The following is a 19,247-nucleotide window of genomic DNA, read 5'->3' on the forward strand; positions in this document are numbered from 1 at the left end:
GGTGTGTAGTTGCAGACAGAAGAACAGGAAGCGAGTATTTCTCAGAAGAAATGAGGACATTTAATAGCAAAATCGAAGGATGAGGTAAGTGAAAGAGGACTGCAATAAGGTAAAGGAAGCTATTGGGGGGGGTAATTTACCTTTACAAACCCTTTTAAGACTGTATTAAATTTAATCGGCAAGTGCACTAAAATAACTCATTTAGATATCTTTAAGCAGGCACAAGAAAGTCCAGTATGCTCAATCACAGTCTCCGTTGTCAGCAAAGGCTGTTAGCTCTGTGTCTCGTGTGCAGCCGGTGTCCTGTCCAGCAGGGCTCTTCCGGTGTACGAGTGGGATGCAAAGCAAGGCTTGGAATTCAGCTCATTGGTCACAGAGGGCTGGAGAGTGGCGTACGACATAATTATGTCACTGGCGTGAGGACGAAGCGTTTTGAAGCTTGGCGCACCAGGGGAATACTGGAGGTGCGCGCTCCTTTGTCAATCTCTGGTGATTGAGCACACTGGACTTTCTTGTGCCTGCCTAAAGATACCCAAATGTGAGTTATTTTAATGCACTTGTCGATTAAATTTAATACAGTTTTACTCAAGAGGTACCTGTTCTTGCTTTTCTCTTTACAATATTTTGAAAAATCCCTGTGGAACCAATTTGTGTTATCTATGGAGAAAGACAGCCAAAGGATCACAGTACAAGTGTTACACGCATCTGAAACCCAAGTGGGGAAGAACACTGGGGTTGATTTACTAAAAACGAAAGAGTGCAAAATGTAGGGCAGCTCTGCACAGAAACCAATCAGCTTTCGGGTTTTAGGCTGGGTTCACACTGGTATGACAAACACTCCGACATTGGGAGCGCATGATGTGTATAAATCAATGGTTCCCTATGAGAGCAGTCTTAACTGGTCCAACACAAGTCGGTCCGACTTTGAAAAAGGTTCCTGCACTACTTTGGTCTGACTTTGATTCTACTTCAGCCCATTGAATAACATTGAAGTTGGATCATCATCTTAACAGATCTGACTTTGGAATGCGACTTGTGCCCTGAGGATTTTAATGGGGACAAGGGCCTCTTCCCAACAACCCTGGCCGGTGGTTGTCGGGGTCAGTGGGCGGAGATCTTATCGGAATCTGGAAGCCCCCTTTAACAAGGGGGTTTCAAAGATCGCGGTCCTCCACCCTATGAGAGTCAGTATAGGGTACATTTTACCCCTATGTATTCACCAAAAAAAAAAAAAAACAGACACACAGATTTGTGACAAAGTAATTTATTAAAGCAGCTCCAGCATCTGCTCCTCCCTCCGCATAAGACGTTGAGAGAACCGGCAAAGGGAGAAGACTTCAGCGTGGAAGAAAAACTGGAGAAAATTGGAAAGAGAAGAGTCACCGGAGCGGTCTTAATAAATTACTCACATGGGGTGGGGGAACCTGGATCTGGTTCCCCCTTGTTAAAAGGAGTTCCAGATTCAGATAAGCCCCGTGCCAGCAGACCCCAACAACCACCAGCCAGGGATGTTGGAAAGAGGCCCTTGTCCCTATCAACATGGGGACAGGGTGTTTTGGGGTGGGGGGGCGCACCCACCTCTCCATGTTGAGGGCATGTGGCCTGGTATGGTTCAGGAAAGGGGGGGGGCTCTCACTTGTTCCCACCCATTTTCCTGACCTACCGGTCTGTGTGTGTTTGGATAAGGGTCTGGTTTGGATTTTTGGGGAGGGACCCATAAAAAAAAAAAAAAAAAAAAAAAAAGGCATAGGGTCCCCCCTTCAATCTGGTATAGATTTTAAGAGGAACCCCCACGACAAAGAAATGACATGGAATTTCCCTTAAACTCCATACCAGACTGAAGGGTTTGGTATGGTCTTGGACGGGGGACCCAATGCAGTTTTGTTTTTTAAACACAAAGGGCCTGGTATTGTCAGGATCAAAGTCGGATCCCGTCGGACTTCGATTTATAGGCCAAAGTCGGATGCAGTCGTATGACTGTCGTGCCGTACCAGTGTGAACCCAGCCTTATTGCCAAAGCTTATATAGCGGAATTCCACCTGGGTAAAAAAAAATTTTTTTTAAAGTAAGCGGCTACAAATACTGTAGCTGCTGACTTAATATAAAAGGACACTTGACTGTCGGAGTACACGATGTTGGCACCCCGAAGCTGACCAGTCCCTGGTTTTGACAGTTATCTGTTTATTCCCCCCGAAAGTTGCAAAATGTGGCATCGGAGGGGGGGTTTCAATGAGCAGAAGTTCCCTTTATGGGTGGATCTCCGCTTTATTTGAACAAGCTGAAATTAGAAGCAGATTGGCTACCATGCACAGCTGCAAAAAAATTGCACTCTCCAGCTTTAGTAAATCAGCCCCAATGTGTCAGATACCATTGAGACACAGCTTTCACACATACTGATCTTAAATTCTTTAAACACTTTTTGTGGAAAAACTCTTGGGGTTCCCTGCCAGTGATTTTTGCTCCTCCTGAGTGTTTCCATATAGCAAGCCATTTTCTGAAGGAGCGCATCTGCAGGCTCACTCACACAGAGGAGGCTCAATCCCCCCCCCCCTCCTCACAGGATTTGATTGAAAGCAGGAGCAGTCAATGGCTCCCTCTGATGTCTGTGTTCCATGGAGGGGATGAACACAGACTGGCACAGCACCAACATAGGCAAGTATTTAGGTTAGTGAGGGGGCGATGCAACTATTGGGACATTCCCCCCCCCCCCCATTAATGCATGGAATAAATCAGAAATCACGTTTTATGTTCCAAGGGCCAATTTAAAAATACCTAGTGAAAGATGGTAAATCTTGACTTTCCACAAATAGAAACGGTACTTTCTACAACTGCAGATCGAGGAATTATTCTTAAACTGGAGAAGGAAAAAAAAAATGCTTACCTTAAGGCCTTGCCATGGAAGGCTTCCTCGCAAAAAATACATGAACATGTGTCCCAATGCTTCCAAGTCATCTCTCCGACTTTGCTCTTAAAAAAAAAAAAAAAGTGAGCCAAGCCCTTAAATCATACGAATTGTGATTATACCAGCATTTTATTTTTGCATATTTTAATTTGGTGGAATGCTTAAAGTTTTTTTATTTTTTTTTAAACACACAAACATATCATACTTACCCACTCTGTGCAATGGTTTTGCACAGAGCAGCCCCGATCCTCTTTACGGGTCCCCCACCGGTGCTCCCAACTTCTCCCCCTTGACCAATGCCCTCAACACTGGTGCATGCTCCCTTCCGATGTGTTCATAGGATACAGAGCCACGGTTCGGCCCAACCTCCCAAGCTCTCCTTATTGGCTCATTGGCTGTGATTGACAGAAATGAAAACCAATAGCTCCCACAGTGGGTCATCCAATGAGGAGAGAGACCTGGGACAGCTGAAGCTTCTGTGCACATTGCTGGATTAAGAGGGGCTCAGGTGAGTAAAAGCAGCAACAGCCTCTACAACTAAATACATTATGCAATAAAGAATAGAAACGACTTCATTTAAAGCAGAACAGTCACAAAAACACTGAACATGAATGTTCCAATTCAAGTAACTCGAGGAAATGAATAAATAAATAAAAAAAAAAAAAACACATAATATATAATACACATACACAAGCATCTGGAAATTCTTCACACAGCTTCCATTTTTCCACATTGTTATGTTACAGCCTTATTCCATAAATGGATTCAATTCATTATTTTCCTCAAAATTCTACAAACAGTACCACCCCATAATCACAACATAGAAGTTGGTTTGAAATCTTTCCAAAAAATAAAAAAAAGTTCATAGGTATTCAGCTTTTTCCATGAAACTCAAAATTAAGCTCAGCTGCATCTGTTTCCACTGATCATCCTTGAGATATGTTTCTACCTGTGGTAAATTCAGTTGAGTGGACATGATTTGGAAAGCCAGACCTGTCTATATAAAGGTCCCACAGTTTACAGTGCATGTCAGAGCACAAATTAAGCCATGAAGTCCAAGGAATTGTCTGTAGACCTCCGAGACAAGACTGTATTGAGGCACAGATCTGGGGAAGAGTAGAAAAACATAGCTGCAGCATTGAAGGTCCCAATGAGCACAGTGGCCTCCATCATTCATAAATTAAAATAGTTTGGAACCACCAGGACTCTTTCTAGAGTGGGCAGCCCGGCCAAACTGAGCGATTGGGGGAGAAGGGCCTTAGTGAGGTAGGTGACCAAGAAACACTCCAGCATTTCTCTGTGGAGAGGAGAGCCTTCCAGAAGAACCACCATCTGTGCAGCACTCAGCCCTGTATGGTAGAGTGGCCAGACGGAAGCAACTCCTTAAAAAGGCACATAAAAACCTACCTGGAGTTTGCCAAAAAGGCACCCAGAAGGACTCTGACCACGAGAAACAAAATTCTCAGGTCTAATGAAACAAAGATTGAACCCTTTGGCCTGAATGGCAAGCGTCAGGTCTGGAGGAAACTCTGCACCACCCACCTGGCCAATACTATCCCTACAGTGAAGCATGGTGGTGGCAGCATCATGTTGTGGGGAGGTTTTTCAATTGCAGGAACTGGGACACTCGTCAGGATCGAGGGAAAGATGAATGCAGCACTGTACAGAGACATCCTTAATTAAAATCCTGCTCCGGAGTGCTCTGGACCTCAGACTGGGTCAAAGATTCATCTTCCAACAGGATAACGACTAAGCACACAGCCAAAATAACAAAAGGAGTGGCTACAGAACAAATATGTGAATATCCTTAAGTGGCCCAGCCAGAGCCCAGATTTGAACCCGATTGAACATCTCTCTGGAGAGATCTGTAAATATCTGTGCACCGACACTTCCCATCCAACCCGATGAAGCTCGAGAGGTCCTGCAAAGAAGGTTGGGAGAAACTGCCCAAAAATAGGTGTGCCAAGCTTGTAGCATCATACTCAAAAAACGTAAGGCTGTAAATTGGTGCCAAAAGGTGCTTCAACAAAGTATTGAACAAAGGCTATGATTACTTTGCAAATTTTTTTTAAAGTAAAAAAAATTTTTTACATAAGATTTCAAACAAACTTCTTTCACATTGTCATTATGGGTATGGTTTAATTTTGAGTAAAAGAATGTAATCCATTTAGGAATAACACTGCGTACACACGACCGTTTTTCACGACGTGAAAAATGCAATTTTTTTAAATGGTCATTAAAAACGATCGTACGTAGGCTCCAAAGCATTTTTTCTCGACGCAAAAAATGGCCATTAAAAATTTAGAGCATGCTCTAATTTTTTGCGTCGTGAAAAACGGTCGTGAATGAATGAATGACTTGTATAGTGCTACACATGCAAACTGAATCGCCTCTAGTCGCTTTTTGCAGCCAGTGTCTTCCTGGCTGGTGCAGTCAATTACCCCGTAGGATATTAACACGCTTGGGACACACACACTATAATTTTATATATATATATATATATATATATATATATATATATATATATATATATATATATATATATATATATATATATATATATATATATATATATATATATATATATATATATATATATATATATATATATACATACATATATATATATACACACATACACATACATATACACATACATATACATACATACATATACACACACATATACACACACACACACACACTGGGCCAATTTGGCCAGGATCCAATTAACCTACCAGCATGTCTTTGGAGTGTGGGAGGAAACCCACACAGACACAGGGAGAACATGCAAACTCCAAGCAGATGGTGTCGTGGTCAGGATTCAAACCAGCGACCCTTTTGCTGCTAGGTGAAAGTGCAAACCATTACACCACTGTGCTGCGTGTGTAGGCTTTAACCACTTAAAAACCGCACACCGTCATGATGTCCAAAAAGGGGATCTCTTATCCCGGGTGGACGTCATATGATGTCCTGTACTTTGTGGGGTAATATCTGAATGATGCCTGCACCTAGAGGCACCATTCAGATATCATTTTGTTCCGGTGGCGATCCTGCGCACCATAAGAACAATCATAGCGGCGATCCTCCGCTTGATCGTTCTTATAGGCGGCGGGAGGAGGCAACCCCCCTCCCGCCGCCATCTGGTGCTTCTCCGGGGGATCTCCCATGCCATCAGGGGCCCGGAGAGATGGTCACCAGTCATCTCTATGGTCGGAGGCCCGGGCGCGATGCGAGGTCACGCCTGGGTACCCGTAAGTAAACAAACCGCAATTGCGGCTAGTAAGAATGAGGAGGATCACTCGGAGGATCACCAGGAGGAATCAATTGTCATTTGCCCTCTGTTCTGCTTGCAGTGAGGTTTGTAGCACCTGCTGCCAGAGGAAGGTTAGGTAGTCCAGCCAGCGATATTCCAGCCTCCTACATCCAGCAGGACTCTGCACCCCCAGCGCCGACTCCCAACTCTCACTCCTAGGGCCAGACAGGCAGGGGTCTCCTCAGCCAGGATCCAGGACAGCCACTCTTCCTCCACCTTTGGCCTCCCTCTTTCCTCCCCAACATCATCAAGGTAAGGCCTTTTTTCGTTCAGGCCTATCCACCTCCCCTTGGGCTAATTCGCGACTGCCTTTTTCAGGATAAGCCTCGGCTGCGGCCCAACAAAGAGGATAACGAATAGATCTTCCAACCCCCACACTCCCAGCCGCGATCAGGGCCTCCATTCCTCAATCCCACCTCGGCCTGAACAATTCGGCGGCGACCGCATTTAGGAAAGTCCACGGCTTCAGCCGCGGCCTAGCGGTGCGCCTGCTCCTCAAAAACCCCCTCAAACTTCACTAAACCACCCCTGCCCCTGGAGGATCTCTACCATCGCCCCTTGGTGCCCCAGAGCCCCCTCCTCCCTACAACCGGGCCTCACCCAGCTGCACAGCCCCTGGCTCGGGCCTGGAAAAAGTGAAGCGCTAAGAATACTTTCTGGATGCACTGTATACACACACACACACACACACACACCTGCATTGGGATTCCCCTGCAAAGGGGAAAAAGAAAATTGCCTTTGGTATCAGAGAAAAAAAAAAAACACCAACACACACACACACACACACACACACACACACACACTTACTTACCTTGTCCTTTGCTCTGCAGCCGGTGATAACCTCTCTCCAACACTCCAGGGTTGTGGATGGGTCCTTGGCTTACAATGCAAGACCACTGGTCCTGCATTGTAGCCTATGATATCAGAACTGTGACTGCTGGTTAGAGCACCTTAGAGAAATGGCTTTGGGTGACTGGTCACTTGGAAGGAAGCTTGCAGGAGCGAGGGATCAGGCATATGAAAATCTTTCCTGGTTCACTGTGCAAAAAATTTGCATTTATACATCTACAGTGTGAGTTGAGCCCCACTGCAAGGGTATTTTTTTATTTCCCCTGGAGTTCAACTTTAAATGTACAGTCAGTGCCTTACACTAGAACTTTCAACTATACATTTTTTCAGCTCTACTAGGAGAGTTCAGTAATGCCTTACCATGCATTCTAACAATGTCCTGCTACTAAATGTTCCCAGCAGTACAGTAAGCATCTTATGCCAAGATTTTTTTTAACTTATAGATGTGGTTAAGTTACAAATAGAAACTCGTCGCATATCACAAATATTCCTTTTAACATTTTCTCTACAATACAAAAAAAAAAAAAAAAAAAAAAGGTGCAAAACCTATTAATATACTTATTAGGAAGGTTTAACTGTCTAAAAAATTGTCTTCAAGTATTTAGCATAGAAAATGTGGAGGCAAGACTAAAGCAGAAGGTTACAGTAATGATATTACAACACTGTAGTTGCCATAGAAATCAAACCATTATACTCTTTCCTATAGAGATTGTCAAAGCAGCAAGCAACAGAGGATAATAAGACGTTTAGTGATACCAACTCTGGAACTGACAGCCAATCAAACCTCCATACTTCAAACCATAGCATTTAAACGCATATTCTTGCTGTGGGTTACCAAAGACAGATACATTATGCATCACAATCCTAGTACACGGCATGCAATAAAAAAAGACTCATCCAAAGACTATAGGATTAGTAGCTTCTGCCACATTAAGCTTAGTCATTACAGGATCATTATTCTGTGAAGGTGAAGCAAAAACCTCTGCATAATATACTTTTTTAAACCTCGCCCCTCCCAATAGAGATTAGTTCAAGACAGCCCCTACCAACAGACTGTTTTCCACGTGCATGGCTGCATCAAGTGGCAAACTTTGTTCGCATCAGTTATTGCCAACTGATGTTCCTGCCAGAGGCATGCAGCTGGCCATGCTTTATGCCAAGTTTCACCAATTTAAATTTGTCTTTTAAAAAAAATAAAAAAACACAACATCTAAAACCTACCACCAATAAATTTTGATCATTACATAGCATTAATAAAAATGTTTTGCAAATCGCATGCGCCAACAGGGATATCTGCTGATCCTGCCAGTGAAATCACCCTCCTGCAGATTCCTGTGATGGGGTGACAATGCTGCTGTACTGCCTGCGACTGAATACACAGCAATGTTGTCACCCTGATGTAGGCTGTGCCTGTTGGCTCTACAGAGAGATGACAAAACGATGTGGGGGAAATGGGTATCAGAATTGCAAGTACTACTCCACAAGCCAGTAGCTTGTATATCAGCAGATAACCACAACTTGTATTTTCCCATTGCTTTCTAGATAGACAGAACTGCCTTTGCTTCTAAAACCTCCCCATTAACAGTTGTCTTGGATGGGGTGGAGGCAAAGGCAAATGCAAAGATAACCCCATAAAGGGAGATTTGAACTTTTCTGTCAACTGCCTACAGCAGTAGTCTCCAAACTGCAGCCCTGGGACTGGATGCGGCCCTTTGCATTCCATCATCTGGTCCTTTGAGACACAATTCCTTCCAACAATGGGGCACAATTCCTTTCATTTATACCAACCATTTTCTCCCCCCCCCCCCCAATACCAGAAATCAGGCATGGTCTACTCCCACTGGGTAGACTCAAGGATAGTAAACTGTCCCCTTTCTTTAGAAAGTTTGGAGACCCCTGGACCGCAGCCTTATCTCAGAGATATTTCAAAAGAATAAAGAAGGTATTCTTGCCCTGATGACCATTGTGAGACATTTTTAAGGAGGTTACTGGATCAGTAGGCAAGGGAAAACCAAGACAACCAAGAGAGAATTTCCCTGAAACTTTGGGGAGATTTATCACTTTCTTTGTGTGCCTCAGATAGTTGGAAGTGAAAGGGAAATTTCCCCAAAGTAATAAAAAGGCACCTGAGAGTACCAAATCACCTTCTCCTAAAAAAAAAAAAAAAAAAAAAAAAATGGATAATTGCTGAAGCCAACATCAGCTTCTGACTCATCCAAAAGGTTTCTGGAGAGAAGGGAAAAAAAATGTAATTAAATTTTATAGCCACAATATGTAAAGATCATACTTTATTGCACATCCTAAATTCAACAACTATTTGCAGTTCTATTAAATCATTTGTCAACACTGCAGCCATTAGGCTGAGAGAGAGAAGAGAGCCGGCCACGTGAGCGCGAATATGCGCTCTGTAAACAGGTATATAGCTGCATTATTTTTATAAAAGCACAGTTACAGTGGGACATTACATGAATAAACCAAGAGGCTAGTGTCAATTTAACCCTGTGGGTTAACAGCCACTTTAACTTAGTCTGTGTCCCTATTCTGTGGAACAACCACCACCCACAAGGAAAAGATTGAAAAACTCCAAGGATATGTTCTCAGATAAAAATTCCTAGTTTTGTGCGGTAAAGCTTAAAGGGCAGGTTCACCTTCTCAGGAAAATGTATTTTCATAATAGAAGCCTTCAAATGTCGTTTCTGCCGAAGCCAGCCCAATGCGCTCATCTCTCACTTACTCCATGGCAGCCTTCAGTCTGCACCCCTCTAAAACAAAATGTTAAAAAACGCAATCTGAGACCTGACTTCCTGTAGCATCATGTGACCATTCAGGAAACCTCATCTCCCATCCTGCTTCACAGAATAGGGCGTTTTTTGGGAAATGTTTTATTAAAGTTTTCATAATACAGAAACAAAAAGAACACATACACGTTGGGGGGGGGGGGGGCACAGCCCAACTACCAAACACATTACTAACAAGACCTCGGCACTTGGCAAATAGTACAGCTCAAAGGCAAATATAGAACTGTAGGAACAATAAGTCCAACATATATCTCACGTACAAGCGGGGTTCCAGTCAAATAATTTTTTTTTTTTTGGCCAGTTCAATTGAATTACACTACACATAACATTAAACATAGTAAAAGATCCCCAAACGATTGCTAAAGCAATCCAACACGTGCCTTCTTTGCTGTAGCAGATTCTGTGGCCATTGCCATTTTATGTGGGGGCATTTGAAGCCCAGTACATTTTTTTCCTGTTTTCGTCGCGTTCTCGCGCCTGCGCAGTACATCGGCGCTCGTAGCACATGTTTGTGCCGTTGTCATGACAACGGGCGGCGGCGAAACGTCACTGACGACACTCCTTTCCCAGGAGTCTGTTCGGCTTAGTTAGGAAAGGAGAAGGACCGCGGTCGAGGAAGAAGGCAGATTAGAAATTCTGCCTAGCAACTGGCTTTTCCAGGCAAGTAAAAAAATGTTTTCACATAAACATTTTTAAACTGATTAAAAGGAACATATTGAAGCAAAGTGAGATTTTAGGGTGGAGATCCGCTTTAATGTGGTATAAAATATCTGTACGGACTCCCATTTCTTATAACCATCTACTGATCTATAGGTGTGAACAGACTTTGGATATAAATATCTAGATTAACTAAAGCGCTCTACAAAAGACCCAAAATGTCAAACTCAAAAACAGAATGGATACTATTACAAGTCATCTAGAATATACCAACTCAGACACTGTAGAAACATTATTTGTCCAGCCCCCCCCCCCCCCCCCCACACTTTATCAATTTAAAGGGGGATTCCCCTATTAGTGTATGTGGCTTTGTAGAAAGGGAGGGAGGGCTTTATTGATAAGTGACTTCCAGGCTGGAGCAGCAGGAGGTGCTTTCCAAGAGAGAATTATCTTTCTAGCATAGTAGATTAGTAGTGTCAAAAGAGTACGTGTAACTAGTCCCAGGAGAGACACATTAATAGTGGGTCCAACATTGAGAGTAGTTCTTTCCTCTATACATTCATTAAGCCCAAGCCAAAACTGCTGTACAGTAGTACAGTTCCCAAAAATATCCATAAAATCCACCCTGGGTGAGGTGCACCACCAGCAGCAGGACTGGGAGGAAAATAATTTAGCCAGTCTGGCTGGAGTAAGGTATATTCAATGCAGGAATTTGTATTGGGCGAATTTGTATTTGTCTTGAAATTTATTTGCCAGATATCATCCCAGTCATCTTCAGCTAACTGAGGGAACACCCCCTCCCAAGCCACCCTGCAAGGTACAAGGATCCTGCCAATAGCCACAAACAGCTGCGTATAGATATTGGACAAAGGATTGTCTGATCGTCTCCAAGCATAGATTCTATATCGCTTTCTTTCAGTGCGATTGGTGCAGTACTAAATGGACAGTAATACGTATGGCGCAGTTGTAGATAACCAAACTGATGAGAATTAGGCAGGTTAATTTCGATTTCAAATAAAAATTTTAGAAATTTTCCATTCAAAAATATTGCCACCTTTTTAATACCAATTTTGGTCCATATGACAGGGTAATTATACAAGTGCAAGAGCTGAGGATTTTCCACAATGGAGTGTGGGGAGAAATTACCTTACAGTCTTGATTCTGTCTTATCTGCCACCACCCATGCTCCAAAAGTTGCCCACATAGATGTAGTGATAGGGTAGGGGGAACTACTGCCCCTGAGCAAAAGATGCATCAGCGCCTCATAGGAGCCTACTATAGCAGCTTCCAAATCAACTGCTGCATTACCCTCCAGAAGGGTGAACAACCCATGAACGAAAACTAGTTGCCCGGCTCTCAGGGGTACAGAGGCCAGGAGACATAGGGCAAACTTGATGGGCACCTAAAAAATTCAGAGAGCAAGCCATTCAGTTTAAAGGCCGCAGTTAAAGTAATGATACAAAATTCGAATCCACTGTTGGAACTGAGGGCCAAAGCAATATGTTTCCAACACTGAGGTCATATACTGCCAGTCCACTGAATCAAAAGCTTTTTTTTAAAAAAGGTGCAAAAAGACTAGAACTCCTCCACTGGAAATATCCGGTCCTAGCTGGGTATGGGTAAAAACCCTGTGTAGGTTAATGTCTGACTTTTTTGGCATGAAGCCCATCTGGTCAGAGGAGACAAAGTGCCCGGCCTGAGTCGTACTTTTGAAATCTATATGAAGTAGGGATATAGGTCTGTGGGATGAACACTGAAGGGGGTCTTTATCTGGTTTGGCCAGCAACACTATATGCGCCTCGTAAAAGGAGGAAGGAAGGGAGCCATTCTTAAAACAATTATAAAAATTGAAGTAAATTCGGTGAAAAAACCTCAGCGTATTGTTTATAACACTCGATCGGTAGTCCATCCGAAACCGGTGCCTTTTCATTAGGAAAATAACCTATAGCAATGGTCAGAATAGGGCGCGTTTATACTGGAACACACCTCCCTCATTACTGGTGCACCCTCTTTACCCTTTAAAGGCCGTACAATCCGATTATAAAAATATTCTAGATCGTCCAACTACGAAGTGCAACAGCCTTTCTGATTTTATCAGTATTGGCCCGTCCATTAGGGGTGCATGCAGGCACCCTCATCCATGCGTCCGGCCCCCTAATCCACATGCAGGGTGCCGACTCATGGGATTCCAATGGGGATTTTTTTTTTTTTTTTACTTGGCCTTAAACATTTTCATTTTGATTTTGAGGAAGATAGCCACTAGAGGGAGTATTTACCAACACAGACATCAGAATCTGCAACAAACGCCTTATAATTTTCAGAGTGGCTGCCTTAACCACTTAAGGACCGCCTCCTGCACATATACGTCGGAAGAATGGCACGGCTGGGCACAAGCACGTACCGTATTTTTCGCTCCATAAGACGCACCTAGGTTTTAGAGGAGAAAAACAAAAAAAAAAAAAAATATTCTGAACCAAATGGTGTACTAAAATATTTTATATTATACTACTACTATAGGTGGGTGGTGGACACACAGCAATACCACCCCACCTATCAAATCAGCTCAGCTACACTATATCTGGTGGTGGACACAGCAACCTCCCCTCCTTCCCAGATCAGCTCAGGGTGGCAGGGCAGACACAAACACCCCTTAAGCCTCTATCACATTAGCTCAGTAATGAGCAATGGATACCATGCCAGCTCACACCTCCAACCCCCTTATCAACAGCTCACCTCAGGCAGTGGAGGACACTGCCATTATAATCCCCTCTGGCTGGCTCTCAGATGTACCCAGGAAGCAGCTAGAAATCAGTTGTGGGGACATAGTTTACAGCAGCAGCTGCAGGGGAAGGAGCAGGAAGTCAAACAGGACTAGACCACGGCGCCAAATGGGGGGGGGGGGGGGGGGGGGGGATTCGGCTGAAAGAAAAACCCAGCAAAGGCTCTCACTGCCTTCGGGATGGTGTCACCACCCCCATCGCACGGCTACTGACATCCATGTTTTGACACCCGGGGGCAAAACGTCTCCCCCCACTCCCTCTTGGTATGCCCCTGCTAGGAATGCGTCTCACGTCCTGTCCTCTCTCCTCCACAGAGGAGAGAGCTATTCTGACACGAAGCTCCGTGACCGCTGCAACCGATCGCCGCCTGAGTCCCGCGAGCTGAAGAACAGGGAGAGCTGTGTGTGTAAACACAACTTACCCGTTCTTCACTGTGGCGCTGTCATTGATCGTCTGTTCCCTGGTATAGGGAAGCACGATCAATGACGTCACACGTCCAGCCCCACCCCCCTACAGTTAGAAACACATACGCGGTCACACTTAACCCCTTCAGCGCCCCCTAGTGGTTAACTCCCAAACTGAAAATTGTAATTTTCACAGTAAACAATGCATTTTTATAGCATTTTCTGCTGTGAAAATGACAATGGTCCCAAAAATGTGTCAAAATTGTCCGATGTGTCCGCCATAATGTCGCAGTCACGAAAAAAAAGCAATAAAACTATCCCCTAATTTTGTAAACACTATAAATTTTGCGCAAACCAATCGATAAACGCAAAAATAGGTAGAAGAATACTTATCGGCCTAAACTGAGGATAGAGAGATAGATAGATATATATATATATATAGAGATAGATATATATATATAGAGATAGATATATATATAGAGATAGATATATATATATATAGAGATAGAGATATATATATAGAGATAGAGATATATATATATATAGAGATAGATATATATATATATATAAATTTTTTGGGGAATATTATAGCAAAAAGTAAAAAAATAGAATTTTTCTCAATATTGTCACTATTTTCGTTTATAGCGCAAAAAATAATAACCGAAGAGGTGATCAAATACCACCGAAAGAAAGCTATTTGTGGGGAAAAAAAGAATGCCAATTTTGTTTGGGAGCCACGTCACACGACTGCGCAATTGCCAGTTAAAGCGACGCAGTGCCGAATCGCAAAAAGGGGCCAGGTCCTTTACCTGCATTTTGGTCCGGGTCTTAAGTGGTTAAGGGCATGCATAGAAAAGTACTGGTTATCTGTTCTTACATGAATAACCAACATACTACACAAGCCCACCCTAAAGAAGCTTACATCCTAATGTGCACGCCACAGTCAAATGAAAAGTATAAACACTATGAACAAGGTTGAATGAGCAGAAGTGTAAACCATGTAAATACAAATTCTATTAACTTAGATTGTATGCTCCAATGATCAGGGCTCTCCAAGACCCCTTTCACACTGAGGAACTTTGCAGGCGCAATAACGCTAAAAATAGACACACCTATACATGCTCTTGCTCGAGCAAAAATATTTTAAAAGAAAAACAATCCTTGTTCTTCCCTTGTTGAGTTCAGATTGTTACAGATCTGGTCTAGTGGTAGTGAATGGTTCTCTTATCACAGATTTGTAGAAGTGGTAAAAGATTTCTGATATATATTAAAATGTATCAAATCATCGGTCATCACTTCCTAAATTAACCTACCTCTTTCTTAGCAGCGGATCCGTCTGCTGAGCAGCCAGATGATAGGTCTGTGTCCACGCCACTTATGTAGAGCAGACACAGTCCACTCTAGACGGTGTAAATGGAGACAGGCTGTCCATTTACACCAGACTACCCTCTGATCTGACCAGTTGGAGGGGAAAGGATCCTCTTCAGGTTTTTTCAAGAGCAGATAAATTTTTTTTTTTTTGGGTATAAGCTCAATGTTAGTGGTGTTATGCAATAAGTTAAAATTACCTGATTTTAACTTCTTGCATAACACCACAAACATTGAGCTTCTAGTATTCTTGTAGTTGGTGACAAGGTTTGCACACATCTCGGGAGGAATTTTGGTCAACTCTTCTGGACAGATCTTCTCTAAATCCTTAAGGTTTCTTGGCTGTCACTTAGGAACTCGAAGTTTCAGCTCCCTTCATACATTTTCTATAGGATTAAGGTCTGGAGACTGACTAGGCCACTCCATGACATTAATGTGCTTCTTCTTGAGCCATCCCTTTGTGCCTCAACAGTATGTTTTGGGTCATGCTGGAAGACCCATCTTCAGTGTTCAGGCTGAAGGAAGGAGGTTCTCTTTCAAGATTTTACAATATACGGCCCCGTCCGTTGGCACCTCAATGCAGTAAAGTCGGCCTATACATTTTGCAGAGAAACCGCCCCAAAGCATGTTTCCACCTCTGTGCTTGACTGTAGGGATTATGTTCTTGGGGGTCACAGACAGCATTTTTCCTCCTCCAAAGCAGCGAGTCGGGTTAATGCCAAAGAGCTTAATTTTGGTCTCATCTGACCACAGCACGTTCTCCCAATCCTTCGCTGAATCATTTAGATGTTCATTGGCATGACTGTACATGTGCCTTCTTGAGGGGGACTCGACATGTCGATCAACTCGGGTACAACCAGTCGGTTGGATTTTACGTAGGAATATAGCCACTAGCAATAACAGTGTTCTCCTGGTGGTGACAGCACAGTTTGACTTAAATCTTTGTGTTTAATAACCCTGGTTTAAAAGGAATCCAAAATAACTCAACCAGTCACTATAATTGCACAGGCTTAAAGAACCCATACACAGCTTTAACCAGTTCCCGACCCCCGCATGTACATGTACGTCCACAATATGGCACGTACAGGCACATGGGCGTACACGCAAGTCCTCGCCTATTAGCGGGTGGGGGGTCCGATCGGGACCCCCCCCCGCTACATGCGGAGGTCGGGTCCGCTCGGGGAGCGATCCGGGACCACGGCGCGGCTATTTGTTTATAGCCGCTCCGTCGCGATCGCTCCCCGGAGCTGAAGAACGGGGTGAGCCGTGTGTAAACACGGCTTCCCCGTCCTTCACTATGGCGGCGCATCGATCGCGTCATTCCCTTTATAGGGAAGACACGATCGATGACGTCATTCCTACAGCCACACCCCCAAACAGTTGTAAACACATACTAGGTGCACCCCAACTCCTACAGCGCCACCTGTGGTTAACTCCCAAACTGCAACTGTCATTTTCACAATAAAGAATGCAATTTAAATGCATTTTTTGCTGTGAAAATGACAATGGTCCCAAAAATGTGTCAAAATTGTCCGAAGTGTCCGCCATAATGTCGCAGTCACGAAAAAAATTGCTGATCGCCGCCATTAGTAGTAAAAAAAAAAAAAATAATAAAAATGCAATAAAACTATCCCCTATTTTGTAAACACTATAAATTTTGCGCAAACCAATCGATAAACGCTTATTGCGATTTTTTTTACTAAAAATAGGTAGAAGAATACGTATCGGCCTAAACTGAGGAAAAAAAAATGTTTTTATATATGTTTTTGGGGGATATTTATTACAGCAAAAAGTAAAAAATATTGCTTTTTTTTCAAAATTGTCGCTCTATTTTTGTTTATAGCGCAAAAACTAAAAACCGCAGATGTGATCAAATACCACCAAAAGAAAGCTCTATTTGTGGGGAAAAAAGGACGCCAATTTTGTTTGGGAGCCACGTCGCACGACCGCGCAATTGTCTGTTAAAGCGACGCAGTCCCGAACTGTAAAAACACCTTGGGTCTTTAGGCTGCATATTGGTCCGGGGCTTAAGTGGTTAAAAATAAAATAGTGCTCTCTAAAAATTATGATACTATATTCTGTAGTACTTGCTTTAAAAACAGCAATAATATTAGTTTAAAAATATTTTTTTTGCCCTCAGTGGCATCTCTGCTCATCCACCCAAACGTTCTCTATTTGTGGGTAGCACTGTGGCTGGGCCGCAGCAGAGCACAGTGGCTACTCTTTGTGCAATTCACATAATCAGCTTCTGTGCTCCAATCTGTGCACTGCTAGACAAAGATAACACTGCCAATATCCTGCATAGCTCCATCCTGTTCTTTGGCCAGGAAGAGCAGCCAGCCATTGGGTTTTTTAACCACCAGCATTATAAATGGGAGCACCATATCGGTTTAGAACCCCATACATGCACAGTGTTCTTTCTCTGTCACTGTGGAGAAGTCCAGCAAATGCTGGAGCTTTCTGGCTGCATAGTCATTTTCTTTACAAAAGAGACCAAGTACAACAGCCAGGCAATTATATATTTCAGGGGGAAAGGTCAGTGGTAGCCTCAGTTTCCCTTATTAGAAAAAGTAAAAGGTTTCCCAGATATTTCTATTCTCACAGGTATAAACTAAGTATTTCACAAAAACCGAAGAGAGGCATGCCATTACTTCAGTCGAACCATAAAGTTGTTCATTACAACATTTTTGTAACTTTTATTATAGTGATGAATGCAAATGTAAATAGTAATTGAGTATCCAAGCAAATGGGTATAAAAGCAATTCTTTAAAAAAAAAAATAATTGGGAGAAAAATCCAACAGGATTTTATTAACCAAATAAGAAGATAAAAGGATTATGGATAATGAACTTCTGTCCAGCTTTACCTCAAAAATGTCACTCCACAGATACAAGGTCTGACAGCTAATTTGCGTGCGATTAAATCAATTCATGTAGAAGAAAAAGAAACCAACCTTTTCCCAGGTGGGTGTTTATGGACATATATCTGGCTGTTCCAGTCAGGCTCTTGTGTTCCCTATAAGGTATGTGCTTTTTGGTTTCTGGGTCTATATATTCCTTGGCCAGTCCAAAGTCAATGATGTGAATAATATGCTCCTTCTTATTCCCTTGACGACCAATAAGAAAGTTCTCTGGTTTTACATCTCTGTAAATGAGGTTCTTGGAGTGAACATATTCCATCCTGGTTATCTAGAAATACGAAAAATACTGTCAAAAGGGATTCCTATTAGTCTGTAAAACCCTTCAGTGCTAGAGGACACCTACAAATTTTCAGACGATTGTGACCACATGTAAACTAAAGAGCCTGAAAGTTCATTGTTTTTAGAAATAGAAAAACAAAATGACTCTCCTACATTGAGCAAACTCGGGTACAGTGCTCTCCAATGACATACATGCAAATCATTACCGGGAAAGACTATAACAGATGGTGGCAACTGTGTCTTAAGACTCATACATGGCCCGTGTGTGTGGCAGCTGAGCATGCTGGAAAACCAGCAGCCAACCAGCTCCCAATCGGCGCCCTCAGCCAATGGCTAAGAGCACTGATCGGAGAGTTCTGGCTGGGTGGGAGGGGGGTGCCGTCCTGCCAGGTCAGCGAGATTACCACTAGCTACAATTGCATACAAAATCAGGCAGGCTGGATGTACACAACTGGATCAACTTGCTACATTCAGCTTGCCCATACATGCCTCGAATCTCAGCCAGTTACTGGTCTTACAAATGACAATAGGAGATCACAATTGTGTTATGAAACAATTATCTTACCAGCTGAATGGCTATCATGAGCACAGTCTTTAAAGTGAATGTCCGATCACAAAGGTCAAACAAGTCCTCCAAACTTGGACCTAGGAGCTCGAGTACCATGGCATTGTACTTTCCACATGGGCCAAAGTAGAAGACCTGAGGAAGGCCATCCGCTGTAATAAAACACAATACAGTAACAGGACATCAGAACAGGAACAGTAACAGGGCATCAGAATCTAAAACTGCTATATATATCTGCCAGTCTAACTTCACAAACTTAGAAATATGCACATTCAATCTTATACCTGAACTTCCAAGTTGCTTGTAAAATCGATATTCCAGATGAAGTTGGGGTGCACGAGATTTGATTGGTTCCTGAAAAAAAAAAATAAAAAAAAATATGGTAGCAAGTAAGGTACTGATTTTTTGTT

At 43.0% G+C, this 19,247-nt stretch overlaps 1 protein-coding gene across 10 annotated transcripts in view; it reads right to left on the reverse strand.

Moving 5' to 3' along the window:
- The window catches only part of CSNK1G1 (casein kinase 1 gamma 1), a 135,365-nt gene that overhangs the window by 52,331 nt on the left and 63,787 nt on the right, over positions 1 to 19,247 (reverse strand). For all 10 annotated transcript variants that reach the window (XM_040342927.1, XM_040342932.1, XM_040342928.1 and 7 more), the window contains exons 4-7: positions 19,122 to 19,191; positions 18,838 to 18,989; positions 18,027 to 18,261; positions 2,882 to 2,967 (exon numbers count right to left, since the gene is read on the reverse strand). In XM_040342927.1, the coding sequence (XP_040198861.1) occupies positions 2,882 to 2,967; positions 18,027 to 18,261; positions 18,838 to 18,989; positions 19,122 to 19,191 (543 nt within the window). The remainder of the gene's footprint in view (positions 1 to 2,881; positions 2,968 to 18,026; positions 18,262 to 18,837; positions 18,990 to 19,121; positions 19,192 to 19,247) is intronic.

Source organism: Rana temporaria, chromosome 3 (genome assembly GCF_905171775.1).
Source record: "Rana temporaria chromosome 3, aRanTem1.1, whole genome shotgun sequence".
Classification (NCBI taxonomy): domain Eukaryota; kingdom Metazoa; phylum Chordata; class Amphibia; order Anura; family Ranidae; genus Rana; species Rana temporaria.